Source organism: Vicia villosa, linkage group LG6, assembly GCF_029867415.1.
Source record: "Vicia villosa cultivar HV-30 ecotype Madison, WI linkage group LG6, Vvil1.0, whole genome shotgun sequence".
NCBI lineage: Eukaryota > Viridiplantae > Streptophyta > Magnoliopsida > Fabales > Fabaceae > Vicia > Vicia villosa.
In genome coordinates, this window is record NC_081185.1 from 145,907,551 (window position 1) to 145,930,205 (window position 22,655).

At 33.2% G+C, this 22,655-nt stretch overlaps 1 protein-coding gene across 3 annotated transcripts; it reads right to left on the bottom strand.

Moving 5' to 3' along the window:
• Nucleotides 1–6,654: 6,654 nt before the first annotated feature.
• Nucleotides 6,655–21,392, bottom strand: LOC131610364 (uncharacterized). 3 transcript variants are annotated; one of them, XM_058882288.1, is made up of 23 exons: nt 21,055–21,392; nt 20,754–20,964; nt 20,567–20,648; nt 19,657–19,942; nt 18,958–19,060; nt 18,725–18,861; nt 17,086–17,259; nt 16,337–16,539; nt 15,436–15,579; nt 15,273–15,361; nt 14,179–14,323; nt 13,957–14,003; nt 13,192–13,247; nt 12,190–12,353; nt 10,957–11,147; nt 8,717–8,771; nt 8,558–8,630; nt 8,071–8,172; nt 7,847–7,943; nt 7,643–7,762; nt 7,328–7,560; nt 7,068–7,208; nt 6,655–6,947 (listed from the first exon to the last, which is right to left on the bottom strand). In XM_058882288.1, exons 1-23 carry the CDS (start codon nt 21,328–21,330, stop codon nt 6,765–6,767), a joined length of 3,312 nt encoding a protein of 1,103 aa, XP_058738271.1. In that variant the 5' UTR covers nt 21,331–21,392; the 3' UTR covers nt 6,655–6,764. The 3 variants fall into 3 exon arrangements, with proteins under 3 accessions (XP_058738271.1, XP_058738272.1, XP_058738273.1); XM_058882289.1 differs by having other exon boundaries at nt 10,957–11,144; nt 21,055–21,391; XM_058882290.1 differs by lacking the exon at nt 21,055–21,392 and having other exon boundaries at nt 19,657–19,932; nt 20,754–20,809.
• Nucleotides 21,393–22,655: the final 1,263 nt, after the last annotated feature.

Below are 22,655 nucleotides of genomic sequence, written 5' to 3' on the forward strand. Positions count from 1 at the left end.
CTTTTTGAATTAACATAAGAGTTTGAAAACACTTTAGATTTTTTTTTTTTGGATTAAGCAGTGGAAAGTAAAGTACATATTGTAAATTTTAAGGGAGAGAGAAGAACACCATGTATTATAGAGGTTATGTCAAAATAAAATGACTTAATTCTCTCTCCAAGAATTTCTCTTGAGAGTATTCAATAAACTTAAGAGCTTTTAGTAGGTTGAACTCTCGAACCCCCTTATACAAGAAAAATGAAGTTTGTGGCTAACTTTCAACCAAACAGCAAACAAGGAGTGAAGCGGTGAGTCTCCCTTCAAATGGTGGATCGATGCGGTTAGGCTTTTATCCACAAGAAACTTAGAGTAGATAGTCTTCAAGCTTTAAACCAATATTTTGCACGGGCTGATCTTGAATTTTATAGATCTTCTAACATCGGGATGAGCTTGCAAACTGAAATGATCTTGAATCTTATAGAGCTTCTAACATCGGGATGAGCTTGCAAACTGAAATTTGGTTTTATATAGGACTAACCAAAAACTTGTGAGATTTTAACAGCGGGTTGATCTCGAACCTAAACAGAGACTTGATAACATAATCTCCAAACTAAAGGTTTTCACGGGGTTATCTTTGAACCCAAACAAATAATCTCTAAATGAATAAGTTGTTCATCCAAGGCAAAAACAAACTTACTCGGTGAACTTACAGATCTACCCTTCCATAATTACAATTTCCTCATTCGCAAAATCTCAAAAGCGCTACGGCTAAACATTGGTGAGAGAAAGTAAACAAAAAAATGTAAAGAGAGTGAGAAGTGAGGAATGAGATCTCACGTTTCTGGATGTTAAAATGTGTGGAAATCGACCTCTATATATAGGCTAGAGGTTGTCACAAAAAAGGAAAAGTTTTAAAGCCAGAAATGATAAGTCAATCGATTAGCATCATGCACCAATCGATTCGTAGGCCTAAAATTAATTAATTAATAAGTTCAAAAATGTAAGAAAATATATTTAGTTGTTGCCTTCATTAAGATGTTGTCCTAATTGCTTAGGGAGCATTTTTGAACTGACCCACTCGATTGGGTTAAGGTGTCAATCGATTGGCAAAGACAAAATTTGCCCAGAGCTTTTTTGATAATTTCTAACTCATCTGGTACAACTTCAAGGAATTTTTTATAAAATATTTTTAGAGAAATCTAAGTTTAAAAAATATGTTTCAGTGTGTGAGTGTGTGGGGTTAGACGTATACTTTACGAGAAAGCCATTATGATTTTACAACAAATTCACTCAGACGTATCGAGGTCAACTTTCATATACTTTAAGACTTGTCAGATGCTTCCATCTTGTAAACACTTGCTTGAACTTTATTTTAAGATGAGGCTTGGTTTATATTCCTTTAAGTGAAATCAACATAGAATCCAACTTATCAATCTTTATTAATCTAATTTCATCTTTAATCGGTTTATGCTTGACTTTAATTGTTGTCATTAAAGATTGGATGCCATCATCAAAAGCATGTTTGTCTTTAATGGAACTTCCTTGATTAGTAATCTACAAAACAAGGTGCCACAAATAATCCCCCGCTTAAAAAGATTATCCCTGGTAGGCATCTTATCATGCAAGAGCTACCAAGAAAACATCATCACTTTAAAAGGTGCCTAGTTATCCCAAATTAGTGTTAAAATCAAACCCATTGTCGAAGAAGGATAAGTAGATGAAGGGGTCGGTCAACAAGAGAAGAATAGGTCAAGGCAACCGAAAACACGTCATCTTTGGCATGTTTCCACCATAACTGGTCAGGATCTTGAGATGGAATCACATCTCGAGCAAAGAGGAAAAAAAAATTGACCATCTTCTGCTCACACACCAAAAAGAGACCTCTTATATCTAAGGTCCCAATGAAACACCTCGTCCACCAAGGCCCGACCTCGACAAAATACTTACCAATCTTACTAGAGACACTATAAAGCCTCAAAAACCTAACCTTAACATAAGTAGACCCCACTCAAGGGTCGTCCCAAAAGGAGGTTTGAAGGCCATCGTCCACTCTCCTTCGAAGGCCATCCAGAAACCAATCAAAATGATCATCTAATTTAGAACTCAACAAAGATACATATTTCCATCAGGTGGAAAATAATCAATAATATGAGGATTGTCCCCCCCCCTTAGAATGAGTAAACATTATCAGGTCTATATCTGACAGATATGGTATCTACCCATGGACTCGTCGCACTCGAGATCAACCTTCATCTACATTTACTTAGCAGAGCTACGTTAACTAAATGGAGATCTTGAACCCTTAAACCACCTCTCCCCTTTGGTTTACATTAGGGGTGGAAAAACAGGTTCGACCCATTGACCATGTCCGTTTTACGCGCGCGCACTTTGGTGCGGGGCGGGCCAAGGGTTCAGGCATGCACCTTCTAAAGTGCCCGCCTGTCTTTTTTGCGGGCTTTTGTCGGGATAGATATTAACATAAATTTTGTATTTTTAGGCTAAAAAGGTGCAGTGTGCGTGGGCCCGACCCACCCCGTCCTTACTTCCAGTGCGGGACGGGCCAGAGTTTTAGGCCTGCACCTTTAACTATGTCGTCCCGCTCCGCCCCATTTTTTGTGGACTTTTATAGGGCGCAAAATGCTCGTTTACCGCTCCTAGTTTACACACATCTGACCAACTAACCCAAGTAATCTTAAAATCTTCTTTGACCCCACCCCATATGAATCTTCTTTGAATCCCAACTAAACTTTCCAAACCTTAAAAGAAAATTTAAGGAAGGATAAGAACAAAATTGAGATATCACTAAGAAGGGAATTAAGTAGGATCATTATCCCTTTCATATATATATATATATATATATATATATATATATATATATATATATATATATATATATATATATATATATATATTCCTTTAAGTATGGATCTGCCTAGAGATAAGATTTAAAAAGGGTCTCAAGTTGTCTTAAAGCGAGGATTGACCCTTACTAATAAACCAAGATATTTAAAATTCAAAGACCCTAGATTACAGTGAAGCAAGTCTCCCGCAAAACCCATAAAACTGAATCCACATTAACTCCAACAAGACTACACTTAGCACAATTAACACAAGATACGAGACAAACTCAAGTCCCTAGAAAATGGTTTTAATCTGCCACAAATTATCAACTGTAACCTCAACCCAAAAGAGAATATCATATGCATATTGGAGATGGGAGATGACAAGATCAGAGGTACCCACTCTAATTCCAGAATAAAGATTGAGCTTCAATGTGTTTCTAAATAAACCCCTTAGATCCTAGCAACTAACAAAAGTAGAAAATGAGCTAAATGGTCACTATGCTTAAAGCTTCTTTGAATATTAATCTCACTAGTAGGACAGCCAATAACCAACACAACAATATTACTATCAAACACACACTTTCATACAAGATCTCCATTTATCATGGAAACCAACCCAATCAAGCATATAATTTAGAAAACTTCAACTTACTAAAACATATGGCTTCTGAAAAATTCATCTTGAAAATAAAATTGGGTTTTTTAATTTTTTTTAACAAAGTCCACCAACTCCATCGACCAAAAACCTCCCCTTAGAAACTATTAATTAAAGAGAGGAAACCACCAAAACTTTGACAACAAACTTATAAAGAAAACACACTAAAGAAATATGATGGGAATCCCCCGAATGAGTAGGATACTCAACTTTAGGGATCAGGGTTATAACAAAAGCATGGAAAAAACATGTGTTGGCATTCCTTAAGCCATTTAGCTTCGGACCTCTGGAACATCTGGGATCCAGAAACACATCTTTGGGTAAACACTACTGGGAAGAAGAGAAACACATGACAAAATTAAATGATAATAGATTATGATAGGAGGTGCAATTAGATATTTTAATTAGTAATATAATGTTAGTTGTTATTTTATTTTTGAATGTTTGGTTGAATTGGGCTTTCAGTAGTGTTTGAGCCTTTTAGGTTTAATATCCATTTAGAGTAGTATATATTGTAGTCTCATAGATACATTTAGAATCAATCAAAGAAATCAAAGTTTATCTTTATCTTTATTTTTATCTCTCTATTTTCTTAGTTTATTCTAATGTCTTTCTCTTTTTATTGTTGAACCCTAAATTGATAGTCTTGATAGGATTACTTTTTACTTGTTGCGTGAAAATCACATTAAAGAGAATCTATTCTCCTTTTTGCTTCTTAAATTTGTTGGGAAAAAATTACTAACTTAAAACTTTGACAATTTTATTCGATCTCATCGCAATAGTACTATGAGCATCCGATCAACCAATATTACACAATCCAACATAAAAACAATTCTAAAAAGAAGAAATTATAATTCAATAACAACATATAGATAGATTCATTTGCAACAAAAAGAAAAACATAGTTACATTTTTGAAAGACAATATTAACAAAGTCAAAAAACAACAAGTTAAGGATTCTTATTCATGGATCAACAACGATAACCATATACATCATGGCAATAGTAACATAACATAACCTTAAAAGTTTCATTTTTTTAAGAATTCAATCCTAATATAAAAGAAAAAAAAAAGAAAGAAAAAGAAGAGGATCTACATAGATGTACTAGAATGATTAATTAGCTACCATGATATGTGAAGAATTGAATTGAAGATGCGAGATATATCTTTGGGATCCAGAAATATATCTTTGGGTAAACACCACTGGGATCCAGAAATATATCTTTGGGTAAACACCACTGGGAAGAAGAGAAACACATGACAAAACTAAATGATAATAGATTACATTTTTACTTGTTGCTTGAAAATCACATTAAACAGAATCTATTCTCCTTTTTGCTTCTTAAATTTGTTGGGAAAAAATTACTAACTTAAACTTTGACAATTTTATTCGATCTCATCGCAATAGTACTCTATATGCATCCGATCAACCAATATCACACAATCCAACATAAAAACAATTCTAAAAAGAAGAAATTATAATTCAATAACAACATATAGATAGATTCATTTGCAACAAAAAGAAAAACATAGTTACATTTTTGAAAGACAATATTAACAAAGTCAAAAAACAACAAGTTAAGGATTCTTATTCATGGATCAACAATAACCATATACATCATGGCAATAGTAACATAACATAACCTTAAAAGTTTCATTTTTTTTTTAAGAATTCAATCCTAAAAAAGAAAAAAAGAAAAAAGAAAAAAGAAGAGGATCTACATAGATGTACTAGAATGATTAATTAGCTACCATGATATGTGAAGAATTGAATTGAAGATGCGAGATAGCGCGAGTCGAATGCGAGGAAAAGTGCGATCGGAGAAGAGAGAAGAGTCTCTTAGGAAGAGTTGGATGGTATGGACAAAGAGATTGAAGCTACGTATTGGTGGAATGTATAAGGTGAGAGGAACAGCAGAAAAAGCCACAGCAAATACAAGTTGAAGCATTATTATGATTTGGTTTTTGTGACAAGAGAGAAACAAAGAAAGGTTATGGTTAAGAAGTTAGGATTGGATTAAGAATGGATTTATGATATGATAGTGATGGATACTTTGTTTTCTCAATCCTTGTCTCGTGGAGGAGGGGAGACCGGGCAATGTGTTTGTCACATGCAAGGGAAAAATACACTCCATCCATCTCTTTGTAATATATACACCTTTTACTTTTGTTGTTTCACTTATATTAATAAAAGTTTAGAGGATTTTTCTTATACTCCAACAAAATAAAACAACACAATAATCTATAAAGATGTGGTTTATTTAGTTGAATAAATAATTAATTTAGTTTATAATTAAAAGTTAGTTAATTTAACTATAATTCATTAACTCGTTTTTAACATGGATTAAATTAAAAATAGGTATATACTGTATACCTCTTGTACAAGTTTAGGATTGACTTTATAAAAAAAATACATCTTTAAATAGTAATAATTGGGTCTTAGGTTTTTTTTTATAAAAAAAGCAACAAAAAAGAAACTTTATATATTTTTTAATATGTCCAAAAAGAGCCTTAAAGAAAGAAACTATTCATTATAGTAACAAACACTTCAATCAATAATACGATAACCAGATCACGATAGGAAATAAAAAAGGTTGTACCAAATAAGGTAAGATCATAGAGTTGTTAAATATTTGATTTTCTCCAGTCACATCCATATTCTTTATTCATAAAAAGTTCTTTTTGATTTTATGTTGAACTTATGTATAATCAAGAGTTCAAAATCATGTTAATTAATTTTCAATTTAAAACAATTCATTTTATTAATTTACAGCTTCACTAAATTTATGATTAGTTAATTTTCTACTTCCTTTTGTTGATTAGAAATTTTAACATAAATTGAATTCCAACTTGATCGACATAGAAATAATTACGAAAATATCATATTTTAAAACATAAAAATTCTTTAACTTGTGCAATATAGTATTAATGAAATTTAATCTTTAATTTTTCAATGAAATTGATCACATATCTATAAATGTTTGTAAGAAAGATCAGGTGAAAATTTATTACAAAAGATTAAAGAAAAAAGGTTTTTGATAAATTTATATGAATAATGACAGTTTCTTTTAAGGTTATTTTTGAAGTGTGACTAAAAAATCTAAATATTTTCATTCCTTCTAACAAATCCATTTATCTATCCACATAACCTTAGTTTTAATCCACTCTATAAGGCAATAATCTCAACTATTTTATCAGCCTGCATATAGAAAAGTGAATTATGTACAACTAACAAATAAATACAGAGTGATACAACTACAAAATAAAATAAAAAAAGTTGTCGGAACTCAAGGAGAAGATATGCATGCTAGCAACTTCTGACATAGCTGTCGCAACTCATGTGAATGATCCGACGAAGATACAGTTGACAGTACAGACCTAGCTTCTAATAATCCAACTGATATGGTTTCCAAAATCACATCTTCGCTGGCCATAAGAGAAGCTATAAGCTTTGCACCAGCCATCCTCTCCTGTTGAACATTTAATAATACACTAAATACATTTGTACCGGACATACGGAAGAATCTACTAAAATTGTTTATCTCAATAAAATTACTTTTATGGTATTACTGTAGAAAAGAGTAATTTACCTTCCCTGACTCCTTTCTCAGAGCTTTTAGTGAGATTTTGAGAAGGTCATATGCGTAAGGAAGAACTGCAGATCGTAGATGATAGACAGCTGAAAATAGGACCTGGATGCATGCTGCTCTAATCTCCGACTTTAATTCAAACTGTTGACAAAGTACCAGTGTCATAATAACCCAACAATAGTGATGGTAGAATTTCGAGAACTGTTAACTCTAACAAAATCATACTTTCAGGTAATCAAGAATTAAATTTACAGTGGTACCTTAAGAGAATCGATGAGAAAAGGAAGAACTTGGGCTGCAAAATGCTTTTTGCAAGGTTCTGAAAGCTTCTGGCAAGTACTGATGAGAACATTACCCATGCACAAGCGAAAAGAGAGAGGAACTGCAGCCACAGATTCACAGTTTTCCTCACCAAACTCGGGATTTGAAGTCTGTTCCTTCTTATCGTTAAAGAACTGATTCATCACATAGGTGACAATGGAATCTCCTGCAGCTGCAGACTCAAAAGGTTTACGAATACGCCACATTCAACTACAATTATATACTTAAAATCCTCATATACAACTCAATGATACCTTTCTTTCCAATAACCCTAACTCTATCTGACGTGGAGTCTGTGATAGATTCCTCAGCTTGTAGTTCAACACATATCATCAGTGCTAGACAATCAATGCATCCATGTTGTACTTTAGAAACTGAAAAAAAAAATGTGTGCTTTTCAAAATTAGTTTTAGTTCATATAAATTTGAAAGGATTTAAGAAACTAAATAGCTACAGACCTGAATCAGCATTCAGACAAGGCCATAACAGCACTGTTTCAACCATCCTTTTAATTGCATGCATCAAAGGATGAGAAAGTGACTCCCAGCCTCTAACCTATATATCCAAAAAAGCTACTTCACTGCATACTAGTTTGAAAAAGGATAATGCTAGATACTGAAACAGACAGACATTTATAAAGCTGAACATGACATACTAAATATTGATGGAAGAAAACAATTACCATCAGGGATGTGCAGATTGAAAATAAACAGGTCTTTATCTTCAGTACATTTTTAGAATCAACCGACAGCTCTAATTTGGAGCAAATAACTGGGAATAAGACCTAAACAATCAGCAGCATGGGAAGGTTAAAGTAATCTCTAAAAACTGCAAATCAAATGATAAAGGTTTCTTGCAGTGCCAAAACAGGATTTGATCCAGATAGATATCTGCCAAAAAGAGAACCAAATGCAATCTAAGGAATTGTACATTTAAAGCTGTAAAAATCGTCACAACCAATTATCTAAACTGACAGAAATGAGAACTTCGTCAAAGCAAAAGTTTATCTGGGATGCATGATGAACTGCTTGCCAAGTTTTCAATCATGTTGTACATTGTAAAAAATTCTCAGACTAAAATGTAAATAAAACAAAGGCTCTTCTAAGCTTTAGGGATAAAATAAATATGACATTTTAAAACATTCAGACTTAAATAAAGTTATTCATTACTTGTGGATGAATGCGTCCACACAACTCAGCAGAAAGTTTCCGAACGTCTTCAAATTCAAACTCACAAAGTGCCCTGAAACAAATTATTAGCACGTCATGCACCAGTCGTTTATAATGATGGAAGAAGATAAAGGCTATAATCATTGTTCAAATACCAACCTGCTAAGAAGGAAAGAAGCAATACACTCATGATCAAGCTCTGGGCTCCTGCTGCCTAAACCAACCATGCAAAGAGAGATTATGATGTATTGAAAGAAAAAAAAAAACCTACAGGCAGAATGTACACACAATTACAGTAGTTTAAGCACAGTACTAGAGAACCTGGAGTAGACTGTTAAGAGTGAAATCCAAAGTGATGAATTCGTAGAACTAGGGGTGTGCATGGTTGGTTATTTTTAGAAACCAAACCATAACCATTTTTAAACCATTTAAATGGTTTGGATTTATAACCATAATCACATTTCTATCAAAACTGGTCAAAAAACCGATTATAAATTTGGTTATGATTATATAACCAGTTTTAAAAAAAAAAAATCCAGTTTTAAAAATATTTTTTATGTTGAAAATTAAAAAATTTATTATGAAATTAAAATATTTGGATTAATATTGGATTTTGGATAATAACCGGATTATAACCGAATCCAAAAATAATTTAACCGGTTGATAACCATTTAATTATATCCGGATTATATAAAACGGATTTGGATTTGTGCCTCACAACCGGATATTTTGCATCAAGATTTCTAGGTCAACCTTTTATTACCTACTCAAAAAGTCTCAATTACTATCATAGTTTCAAGCACCTTAGACTATGACTATGTACAATGGGGGTGTTGAAAAACAAATTCAATAGTTGAATCCTTACAATGAGGGTGTTGAATAGGGTGTTTAAAGTGAGGTGTATTAATTGGTGTTGAAAGTTTTCAACATGTTGAATGTGGAAAGAGTGGGGTCCACAAAATACTTTGTAAAATTTTATTGGTTGTTTTGAATGTTTAAATTTTTTAGTGTGTTGTGAATGGTGGTGGAATAGGATGTTGAATTTTATTAAACAAAATCATTGTAGTGAGTATAAATTGAATGTGTGCTGAATTATTAGGTGGAAGAAAGAGAAGATGATGTGTAGTATAAAAAATGAAAAAGAAGAGTGTTGAATAATAAAACCATTGTGAACAATGGTTTATAAATTCAACACCCTCCTTTTTCACTTTTTATATTCCACATCATCTTCTCTTTCTTCCACCTAATAATTCAACACATGTTCAATTTTTACTCACTACATTGGTTTTGTTTAATAAAATTCAACACCCTACTCCACCACCATTCACAACACACTAAAAATCTAAATATTCACAAAAACCAATAAGAATTTGCAAAATATTTTATGTGGTCCCACTCCCTCCTCATTCAACATGTTGAATGTTTTCAACACCAATTAATCCACCTCACTTTCAACACTCAATTCAACACCTCATTGCAAGCATTCAACTATTGAAAAAATTATTCAACACCTCCATTGTACATAGCCCCGCATCATCTCCAATGGGAGATGCTTTACCTAATAGGTACCAAACATGTTAGGCACCCCCATTGGAGGATGAAAATAAAGAGAGCCTAATAGAAACCAGTAGAAACCAACCCTTGTATAGCCACTCTCATCCTTACATGTGGGCCCACCATTAAAAAGTGAAAGAAAATGTCACAAAAAGTATGTTAGTTATATTGATTTATTTTTCAATTTAATAATAATAATAATAATACAAATTATTGGTGGGGCCTACTTAATTTTTGAGATGTTGGATTGGAGTGACTGAATGCTTATTCAGTACTAACATTAAAAACAAATATAAAGTAGTGATGTGTACATGTGGGACCCACTTAGGCAATCAGACATTATTCACTTAGTTTCAAATGCATCCCCAACATTTCATAATTAAAGTCATTATAGTCCACCCCTGCAAATACCAACGGAGGGACAGATCTTATTAACCTTTTGTAACTTGGAACAGGGTTAATACAGTCTGACAATTTCAATGACCAAATCGAGTATTCAATCTCTTTCTTACAACTACAAGGTTATCAAGTCTAGGTGCACAAGAGGGCATATGCATATCTATACAAATTAGTGGAACATCAAACGTGACTCAATGTTTCAGATTTCAGAATGCAAGACAATTATTACAACATTTGATTATATAAAAGAATAAGAAAGTTGGCAAGTTTTCCATCCAAATTTTGGAATGATAAAAAAATAACTAAAATTTAAGTCACAATCTCAGCAGGTAAATTTCAACTACTAATTCTAAATTTATAATTTTGTAGGACCGGAAATAACACCTTGCTTCCATGATAGTTTAACTCACACATCAAAAGGTAGATATGAAAGCATGAATACTTACCAAGCATTTTATTTTGACTGAAACGTCCATACATAACAGATGAACTGAGATCATCAAAAGTTTTCATGGGAAGCATCTTAACAATGAGCAGCGGGCAAAGATGATCAAATAGAGTTCGCTGCATTTCATCATACTCGCCACTGGTGTAGGTTCTACACTCCCATTTCGATAAGAAACTTTCATCAATCCTGCTACAGAATTGAGAATGTACCAAACGACAAACCACTTAGATGACATACAGAATTACCAATAAATCCAAATTAACAGAAGACAGGCAAAGACAGCTTAGCTAAAACGACAATTACCATATAATCAGGTAATATTTTGCTACTTCTCTTTTCAAGCATCCAAAACTTAGCCAAGACCAGACACATTTTTTATAGAGCTTAAGGTTTAATGTTTTATAAGACCAAGCAACATAAAACAAATATGTAAGCTTCACACCCATTGTCTCCATAAAGAGCAGCATGATCAATCATTATATATTTATAATATTACTCCCAGGCATTTCTTTTGCATCATAGTTAGGGAATTGGGTATTATTGGGTGCACAAGTCCTGCATCAAGTAGTATGTGATGCTCAGCAGAGTACTTAAGTGACTTGGTTCTTCCCCTTAATAAATACTTTTTAAGAGAGGGTTCTCCAAGTGCTTGGAGACTTATCAAACGGTATCATAGTTTCTAGATGGTGGCTTGGAAAAGGGTTGCCTAAGGAGGGGCTGACCAGAAAAGCTGAGTGAAGTGTCAAATTGTGCGTCCGCCGGGACACCGATCCTCAGGGGCAGTGCTATGATAGGGACTTGTGTATTATGGAATACTAGGTGAAATATTTAAGTGACCTGGTTCTTCCCCCTTAATAACTATCTTTTAAGGGAGGGTTTCCAAAGTGCTTGGATCATGGAACAGATGCATACAACAGGTTTTTTAATAAAGCAAATTTTATTTCTTCGAACTCAAATGGTGTACGCAACAGGTTTCTATCTCAGGGTAGGCTTTACGAGTACAAATCTAACTGTCTTATGATCTGTCTGACGTATCCTATATTTAATATAAACAGATACAGCTCTTTGGTGTTACAGTTAAAGCTCTCCAGTACACAACTATAGAGGTTAAGGGATTATACTACAGCGAAACTGTTTATTTAAAAGGTTTATAGGAACATCTCTGATAATTAAAAGAGTTGTTTGAAGAAATAAGCAGTGTAACTACTTTAAAAAGGTAACACAGACTCACCCCTTTAGTTCTCTAACATGCAACAGAACATGATGCAATACAAGATCAACAACATTTGCAAGGTCTTCACTTATATAACTGAATAACTTGACAATAGCTGCATTTGATGGATCTGCAAACATCTTGTCAATCAGTGGTCCAATTAAGTTGTTCCAGTCCTGAACCTGTTACGCATCAGAATTAACAAAACAGAATATTCTTCGTAATCTAAATCACATGTATCTAAGAACATTGATTGGAACAATTTATGAACATTTCAGAAAATATGTAAAGAGCAAGTCAGAAAAAGCATCCATGTGTGCAGCAGTCGTTCACACTTCACAGTTACATCATTGCATTGTATAGAGCCAACAGAACAAAGACAAAATGCAAATGTACATGGTGATGATATTTGTGCCTGTTGATGGGGAAGTAGATACATCAAAAGGTAGAGAACAATTTCATATGAAAATGAGTGTCAAACCTTAACTCTTCAAGTATTCAGTTTTGTTAGATGCAGAAGAAAGCATTTAGGGACTATACCAACTTGATTATTAAAATGAATCAGAGCAACTTCTAACAAAGAGTTATGTTTGCTGTAGCCATCCCAACTCTTCATAATTAAATTAAACTTTAACCTGGTTAGGTGGGCTAGTGTTACGTCATTGTCCATGCAAGCAGCAGTGCAACATACTTTCATGTAAGTGTGCGAATTAAAGAAAAAGAAATATTCTTATGTGTACACGAAATAACACAAGCTTTTAAGATTTTATGGTTCTTGACAATATTCAAGGACTCCGCTAACACATTACTTTAGAAGTCCTAAAATGTCAAAATAATCTATTTGCATTCACAACACCTATGATATCTTAGATGTCTAGAAATTCTCAGCCAAACAAACTGTTTTTTATTTTTCTGTATAACAATCACCTATTTGCATATTTCTTGTTCAAACTCTATTGTGAGGGGGAAAAAATCATGAATACTTCATAGCCATATTTATAACTACATAACCAATCTTACACTTTTAGACCATTCTGGAACCAGCTTTAGTACTCGGGCAGTATCCAACTTTGACTCTGTCACCAAAGAAAAAAGCATAAGAACATAATGGATCATGTTTTTAACCAACATGGAATAGAGGTAACCTGTTATACTTCAAGGCTGTCAAACTTGAGATTCTAGGTAAACTCATTTCAATTTTAAGAGGTAAACTCGTTTCTAATTTAAGAGGTTAGAGGTAAACTCGGATAGTAGACTCACAAGAGTGGAGCAACCTTTTATTTAGACCTGTAACACTGTAGAGTACAAGCTGGGAAATGACCTGCTATAGCAGGTTCTAACCAATCCAGACAGACAACTGTCAAGTTAGTTATTCTAAAGATCACGAGTTTAACATACTTCCCTAGCTAAAGAAATACATACAATCTCTTGCATTTTGATAATTTTGATAATTTGGTCTTTGATGCTAAAGTTGAAGATCCTTTATCATCAGGGGGAAAGTTTGATGAAGATGACAAAGATTTTGTGCTTTGCTTTAATTAAGTAAAGGATTGTCAACATCATCTCCTTAACTTAGTACTTTGCTTTATTTTGTTGGTATGCTACTTTTTATTATGGTGTTAAAATATTAAATTTTTGTTGTCTTATTAGTATTATATAAGTATATATGCCAGTTTTTAATATTGGGTTAAGTCTTAATAGTCTACGAGTCGAGTTTATGATCCAAGTTTACCTACGCAAAATGGTTTTACCTAGAATTTCGTGTTTGACAACCTTGTACGCTACCTTTATCTCCAGCTGACTGAGGAAGATCTAGGCTCTGGCTGATGTTGCTGCAAGTAAGGAGACAAACTTTTAGTCAAGCTGTGGTATCTTTACAAGTCAATGCATTCATAGTTTTTGAACTCTAGCTGTAGAAACAGAAGTTTACAGCTTTATGCTTTTATAAGTTCTGCTCGACAACTTTAAACGCACATTAGAAAGAGCAGTGAAGAAAAGAAAACATACTTAAGACTGTCAACAAGTAAGAATATGATTTCAATATTTTGGCTATGTCCCTTGAGCACCCCAATGATAGCATTGCTGGCAGATGATTGATTCTCATCCGAGGAGTATATGAGGCGCACCAATGCAGGCAAATACAATGAAGGGTCTACAAGATTAAGTGAAGCAGCTATGAGAATATACCACCATACAAATAGTAATAAAACTACAAAAGAACATAAGTTTGAGTAATGAGCACCAAATCTTTAGGGGATAAACAATGAGTGTCACAATCATTCATATATATCAGTTAACATATTTTCATAAAAACAATGAGATAGAAGTCGAAGTAAAAAAAATGGGAAGTAAAAGAAATGGTACAAAGAAGGATCAAAACAAGGAATGGCAAATAATGAAGTATTTAAACAAGGAAATAAAGTAAGAGAGGACAGAAGTGAAAGGAGAATAACGCAAAGAAGCAATGAACCTGAAAATTAAAAGGCCTGTTTGGTTTAAGAAAAAAATTTCCATTTTCAGTTTTCAGCTTTAATTACAAAAATGTCAGTATGCCACATTGTACATTTCACTTGGTTTCTTATTGCCAAAGATTTGTAAGGCAAATAGTGAAAAGAGATAAAGTAGTTTTCACTGTTTCCTTTAAAATATTTTGAAAACAGCAAACAAAGTGGTAGTTTTGTAATTAAACATGAAGACAAAATTAAAACATAAAACATTTTCTGAAATCAAACAAGCCTATCAAGTGCAAACTCAGAAAATGAGTTTGATTACATCTCAACCACACTGCTCAACGTGAAAGCCCTTTAGACTTGAGGCATGAATGAAGCACGTGTGCAGTGGCGGCCACTAATACCTTCTACTTGAAATTTAATTTAGAGAAAAAAGATGGAGTGAATCAAGTTAGGCACTTTAACCATTTGGACAAAAGAAGTTCCATAACCATGTCAACCATCCTTAAAGCTTCAGTCAATACCAGAAATCCCAATAATAAATTAAAAATATTAAAAAATACACCTAGAAAGCCCAATAATAGTTTTAAATCAATATTATATATGAAATATAAAAAATATACTCCTTATACTCCGTGTGTTAATGCTAACCTATCATTGGAAGCAACTTAGATGCCTGCTCACGAATCCTAATATCTTCATCTCCAAGCCGCTCAAGCAATGTGTCGGCAGTTTTTTGCCTAAAATGGACATATGAATAATCAAATATACAAACAACTAAAAAAATACGGTATAATTATATGAGCAGCCATACCAAGCAGAATAAGGCAATGAATTTTTTGACTCTGATGATATATGCAAGATCTCTGCTATAACATCCATGGCATTTCTTCTTTGTGAAATGTTTTCAGAACCAAGGCGTTTCAGAACTTCCATGAGGCACATATCATCTTTGCTTCTGGGGGATCATCATAAGAAAGCTCTAAATTAGAAAAAGGAAAGATTTCGGACTTGAAAAGTAGATTTAACTATTTTGAAGGTCCCTAAGTATTTGGGAATTTTTAATTGGGTCTCTTAACTAAAAGAATTTGCAATGGAGCCCCTGACTTTGTCAAAAATATTTAATTAGATCCCTGAACCGTTTTCTTAATTGAGTCCCTGAACTTTTAAATAATTTACAAGTAGGTCTCTCCTAAACATTTAAATAATTTAAGTTAGGTACCAAAACTTTTAAATAATTTGTATTTTGGTCCCTAAGTACAGGGACCTGATACAAATAATTTGAAAGTGTAAAGATCTAATTACAAATTACTCCCTCCGTCTCATAATAAGTGTCTCATTTGCACTTTTTCTATGTCTCAAAATAAATGTCTCTTTAAAATACCAATGCAACATTTATTATTTTTTTCCACTACTATACCCCTATATATTAACTTTCACGTTTTTCAACTACTCCACTACCTATAATAAATAAGGGTACTTTACTAAATGATACTAATTTTTTCATTAAAACCAACACATCTAATCATTTTCTTAAAAACCGCGCAAAACTCAAATAAGACATTTATTATGAGACGGAGGGAGTACTTCCAAGAATATATTTTTAAGTTCAAGGATCTTTTTAAAAATATTCAAACAGTTCAGAGAGTTATAGAGCAATTAAACCTAAAAAGTATTCCTACTCAGTATCACATGAGAAAGAAAAGATTGATTACATTGAGCAGTATTCTGCTATCAGCATAACCACAGCTCGAGATGTACCATCCTGCTCATCTAGAAGGTGAAGCAGAAACGGAATTACAGTATTCGCCTGCCTACTATTGACAAGTGCCTCTTCTTGTGAGTGATTTGGCTTCAAAATGATAACCTTGAATATTGAAACAACCCCTACTATCACATCTTCATCAGTGCAATTAAGCTGCAGACAAGAGGGAAAAGTAAATCTGAGATTAAGGTCAACCGTCACTTTGACAAGAGAACCACCCAAAATTAAAATGTTGACCCTTCTTTGAAATGCCAAAGGCATTATTACTGCACTTAAGGCATTGCCAACACCATCTCTTAGGTCAAAAATAAAAAATGTCAACAACTAATTTTCAGCTATAGCAAAATGCATAGGAAAGTGTTTAGATATGTATTAGATTTAAATTATAGTTTGTTAAGTAAATATCTCTAAGATTAGGTTTGTTGGTTTTATCCCTATAATCAAGGGATTTAGTTGTAGAATTGATTGTAATCACCTGGCTATAAGTAACAAGGCTGAGGGTAATTTCTCTCAAGCAATTCAAATCATCTCATTTAGCATGGTATAATTTAAATCAGATACATATATTAACAGAAAGTGTATGCAATATATTTAAGGAGAATATATAATAATATTCATTAGAAGGACTAAATGGTTGTGAAAGGCATTGTTTACAAATATATCTTCAATTTATTTCCTCAAGATCTTAGGTAGAGGTACCTGTGGTACTAGAATGCGTGAGATTTTCATCCCAATTTCTGACATTGTGCTTTCAAATCTTTTGCTGTCTAGACGCCCCAGTAGTAAGCATAAACAATTCAAGAAAAACTTTGTAGTCTCCAACCCACCATCCTTGTTGTCGGCAGATCCACTGGCGTGATTATCCATATAGTACTGTATTTTTCATGGATGTGAGCAACAAAACAATTCCATCATACATAATCATATAAAGCCATGAAGAATTGAATTAACGTGGCATTATAGCATATATTAAATTCATTGAAAGTAGATGAGGCTATGGTAGTCAAAATCGATAATTTACTTAGGAATGAGAGGGGGAAGTTAAGATTGTAAATCATAGGGTTATACCACAAATCATATCTGTTCTGTGAATATAAAGTCATATATATGCATATAGAATAGCATAAATAGGAATAAGAACATTAAAATCACTAAAATTACTTAATTAACTTGAACTCAAAATCTATAATAAAGTCATACAGAACTGATGGATCACAAATTAACAGCTTAAGTTGGAATATTGACAAGTAATACAACTTAACAACTCCAACTAGGAGCATACAAAGCACCAAGTTTTTTATAAATGCAAAGATATAAACACCAAAGTTAGGTGGTCAAATACGGAACGCCTAAACTAGAAGTTCAAATCACTTATATCATTGATCCCGCCAAAATACTTGCCAAACCCATCAATCTTAAACATCCGATAGATTGTTAGTCCTACACCCTCAAATGGATTGCAGCTTTGCTTGTGATCGCAATCGCACAACTAGATTGTTAGGCCATAATGTATTTGGGACTGGAGAAGATACCAAACTACATATCAGGCTGGAGATGAGGCCAGATTGCACCTGGGTCTAATGATGGAGACTAGATTGTACATGGGATTAGACTCTAGAGATGGGGGCCAAATCACATCTAAGACTATGCTCCGGTTTAAATATAAAACTCAACGAAACAAAGAAACTATGCTCAAGGTGGATACTCCGGCTTAAATATCATATTTAAATTATACAGATTTAAGAAGGGAGAGCCAAATATAGAGAATAGATATTTGAATAATATTTGCGTGTGCATGATGACTTAATAACTGATAAGTTGTGATGCGTAAGATTAAGCACTGGCCTTTTTTTAAAATTAATATTAGACTACAAGTCCTAATTATATGAAACCGTGAGTTTATTAGTAGAATTTGAGAGAGGAATTTGAGAAGAAAAGAAACTGAATCTGATTTTTCAATGTTATTGATATGGTATCTGAAGATTTACATTGATTGGCTCCTAAGCAAGTTACAAAATCAGTTTAGCTAAGCTGTATTCTGAAAACAATAATGGAACGAGTTGAATAACTTCTAACCTCGAACTAACTATTAACAGTTAATCATAACGGAAACAGAAGCACTTTATGTGTCACTAATTTACACATGCAAATAGTACAGTGGTTAACACTTATGAGGGAAGGGAATACAATCAGCCTTCATTTTCTTTGCAAACAAGATAATTTATCTCCCTTGGAAAATATCAAACAGAAACACAATGTTATCTGACATATTGGGACACAAGGTGATTGCCAAAATTATTACAAAAGAGCATCGCAGTTAATTTCTACTACATCAAACCTGAATTCCAGAAAGATATTGGTCCAATAGTTCCTTGTGACACTGAGAAAATTTCCGATCTTCCAAGTGTAATAGCAAGTAATAATGTTTCCAGCAAGAAGAGAATAGTAAATCCCCAGTCTTGAAAGCATTAGAATCTGTCTTAATGTAGCAGACAAAAAAAATATGGTTCAAAGTTCTATGAGAATGAATTAAATATTAAGGAGCCATTAAAAATGCAATGATTCCAGAACCTGCCTCTGGTTGAAAGGACCCGTAGTGATCCTTAATCTCCTCCAGCCATTTAAGAACTTGCTCCAAGCCTTTGGCATGTAAAAAACGACTCTTTTTGCTCCACTGTTGTGAAAGGTATAACAATTGAATAAGTTTGGTGCAAATTTTAACAGAATTACTGCTTTGACTAGGTTATTTACATTCTAATTTTAAGTGTACATGCACGTTATAAATTTGTACTAAAACAATTGAACCCTGTTCTGGAACCTATGGTATTTAAAATTCAATTTCAATACTAAATATAGTGTTTTGTGGAAACATATAAGAGCCCAACACAAAAACCAAGGTAGTTTAATATCGGTAGCTACTCTGAGGAAGAATGTGGAAAAAGGACTCAATAGCTTCTCTTTTTAGTCCATTTATTCAGTATGCAGATCTGTCTGGGGAATAACAGGGCTAAACATAAATCATGAACATAAAATAAGAACAGGTGTTTGCACCAAAACCAATTTGACAGGAAAAGCTCCACATTTGAGCCACTGACCTTCTAAAAGTCTTGCTCGTGGACTATGTACTTATATAATGCCATCACTTTCTATTGTTCACTTATTTGATAAAATTCTCATGATTGGATACCATAATTTCATAACATGAATATATGTGTATGACATCTTGTCTAAAACATAATGATTTAGACAAAAACTAAGAGTATAACTTACAGCATGGAGTCTTTGCACCAAACAAATAAGGTCATCTATATGATGCCAAAGAGTGTACTCCCTTTCAAACTTTGACATCAACAAAGATTTCGAATCTGATTTCACCTTCTTGTCAATGGTAAGACATTGTACAACAGTGATTCCCTGATCTTTTGCTTTTTTATTAAATTTTGACTTCTTATCTTTAAGCTTGGCCTCTTTTGTCAATGCCCCCGAAATGGCCAAAAAGCAGTCTGCGGCGGATACTCCAAGGCGAGATGGCAACTCAAAACCATCCTGCAATATGCTGAAGTGCGAGAGATCAGAAAACAAAAATTGATGAAGATATTGTCAAAATCTATATCTTACTCTAACCCATAAAAGGGGCAAGAGCAAGATATAGATTTGACGATATCAAAAACTTAAATGGATAACATGTTACCGCAACAAAGAACAAACATGAAACAGCAGATTTATGAAGATGTACAGCTATATACAATTGAGATTGTCATTACATCAGAACAATAATTAGTCAATCTTCTGACTGCATAGTGTAAACACTATCTAAAATACAAGAATGTAGGTAGTTAAACATGCAAGAGTTTTGGCCATCGCTTTACTAAAATAGTTATAACGGTAGTAAAGGGTACAATGTTGATGATCGTTCTGGGCATCAGATTTATGATTATGAAGATAAGCAAAAATATTGACTAGCCCAAATTGAAGGTAACTAAATACAGAGACACGTACATTTATGAAGATAAGCAAAAAATATTGACTAGCCCAAATTGAAGGTAACTAAATACAGAGACACACACACACAACATTCTCTCCGGCTACAGTCATTTCATATACAAGCAAAATCAAACACTAAACAACATTAACTTCCATCATTTACAAGGCAAAAGAGATTAATCAGTAAGGAGAATACCTTTCTTTACTCACAATTCCCGCCAAATCAGGAAGACAAGTTGAGAGTATCTTCAATAAATCAACATACCTATCCCTTATTCCTGCCAAACACCATAAAATTACATCAAAAAGACCAAGCAAACTAGCAAACAACTTAATAATACATGATGAACAGTTTAGTTTAATAGTGAAAACTGCAAACTCACCACCGAGCATAGATTGATGAACAGAACTTTCATAATCCACAAGGCTCCTAAGAAGGAGACACCAACCAAACAACAAGTAACGATCATGGTTTCTAGTGATGATACTAGCAAGAGCTTCAGCAACAGGCACGAAAATAAGCTCATCCTGAAAAAGCCAGTTGAGGAGAATCAAAGCTTGGCCACCGTGCTTGGAGTCCTTACATTTCAACGACTGCAAAACAAATTAAACAAACACGGTATTACGAAAACGAAAACAAAACAAACATTTAAAATTAATAAAAAAGGAAAGGAAATTGAATACGCTGTGGATAATTGGAACAAGGAGTTGATCGAGTGAACGGTTGTGATTGGCGGCGTCGGTAGCGAAAGAGTGGAAGAAGAATAGAGAATCGTGGAGAGAAGCGGTTGTTGTTGGAGAAGGAGAGTGTGATGAGAGTCGAGAAATAGAGTCGTGGAGTTTGTTAGGGCGAGAAGAGAGAAGAGAAGTGATGGAACGTGTGAGCGTGACGGAGACGAAGGATTCGGATTGGGGCTCCGATTTCCATAGCAATTCATTTTCTCTGCCGGATGCTGCCATAGTATCTCTGCTACTAGCTGCGTCTCCGGTGCTAAAACTAAAATGGAGTTTTTAGTTTGTTTTTTTTTTTTTTTAAATTCTTTTTAAAACATCTAGTACAGTGTTTGAATTTAAGATGAAATATTGCATTTAAATTTATTTTTGTTAGCAATATTTTAAATTATAAATAATACTTGCCTGATGCTAATTTGTGTTCAAGGGCACAAGTTAAGAAATAAATATAGTAAAAAAATCTTTGAAATTGTGTATAAAATTTAATGTAAATTTATAATTAATTATTATATTATTTTTTTAATACAAAATTTTTATTTGAAAGTTTTGTAATATGTGCCGCAAAGATACAAGTTAGTACTATTCATTATTTTTATATGAAACTTGTGTTACATAAAATTAAAAATATTTATCTATAATTTTTATAAAGATAATAAAGTAGTTTTTAAAGATGATTGTTTAATTAAGTTTAATTTATAAAAATCTTACATTTTGACTTACAAGAGTATTCTTTTAACTAAAACACTTTTTTTATTTAGGGTGGTCTTACGGTATTTTTAGAGGACTTAATCACGTGAGGTGAAAGGCTTTGTATATCATCGTAATTCTTAGATATGAGTATGTAAGTTATCTTCCCTCTTCTTTCATTGGGGGAGAAGTATTTATAGCCCTTTGGGCCTAGAGTTTCTTTCTTTGGGAAGGATCACCGTTCACTCAGTTAATGGTGGTTCGTTGAATTTATATTTCCTAGTGAGACGTGGATCAGCTACTTGACCCTGACTTCTCTCTAACCAAAAAATGTTTTTCCTATGTTTCCCACTATCGGGCAAGTGGAAGGTACTTAAGGGTGAGGCAATACCTCGTGGAGGGTGACGTATGGTTGTCGCCCCTCTTTAGGGACTATAAAGCTTTGTCATTGCTAGGTATTTTACTAATATAATAGTACACAATCCCTCAAGCACCACTAGTGCAAAAAGTTTAATATAATTTTAAAATTTACACCCAATATATTAAAAACGGGTGTAATTGAGAAATGTGATGGCAATTTCGTAAATAAAGTGTCATTTCAAGCATTATTAGATGACAATATACACCCTATTTTTTAAAAACGGGTTTAAATTAAAAATATTATTATAATCAAATCTCAATTACTCCCTTTAAACTAAAAATCGGGTGTAAATTTATATATTACAAAAATTATTTAATTTAATTTTATAACTCAAAATATATAAATATATGACATATTAACAAATAATTTAAATATTATTAACAAATTATTGATTAAATATTAATGGGTCTAAATTTCAGTTCAATAGTATGGTTCAATTTTGCAT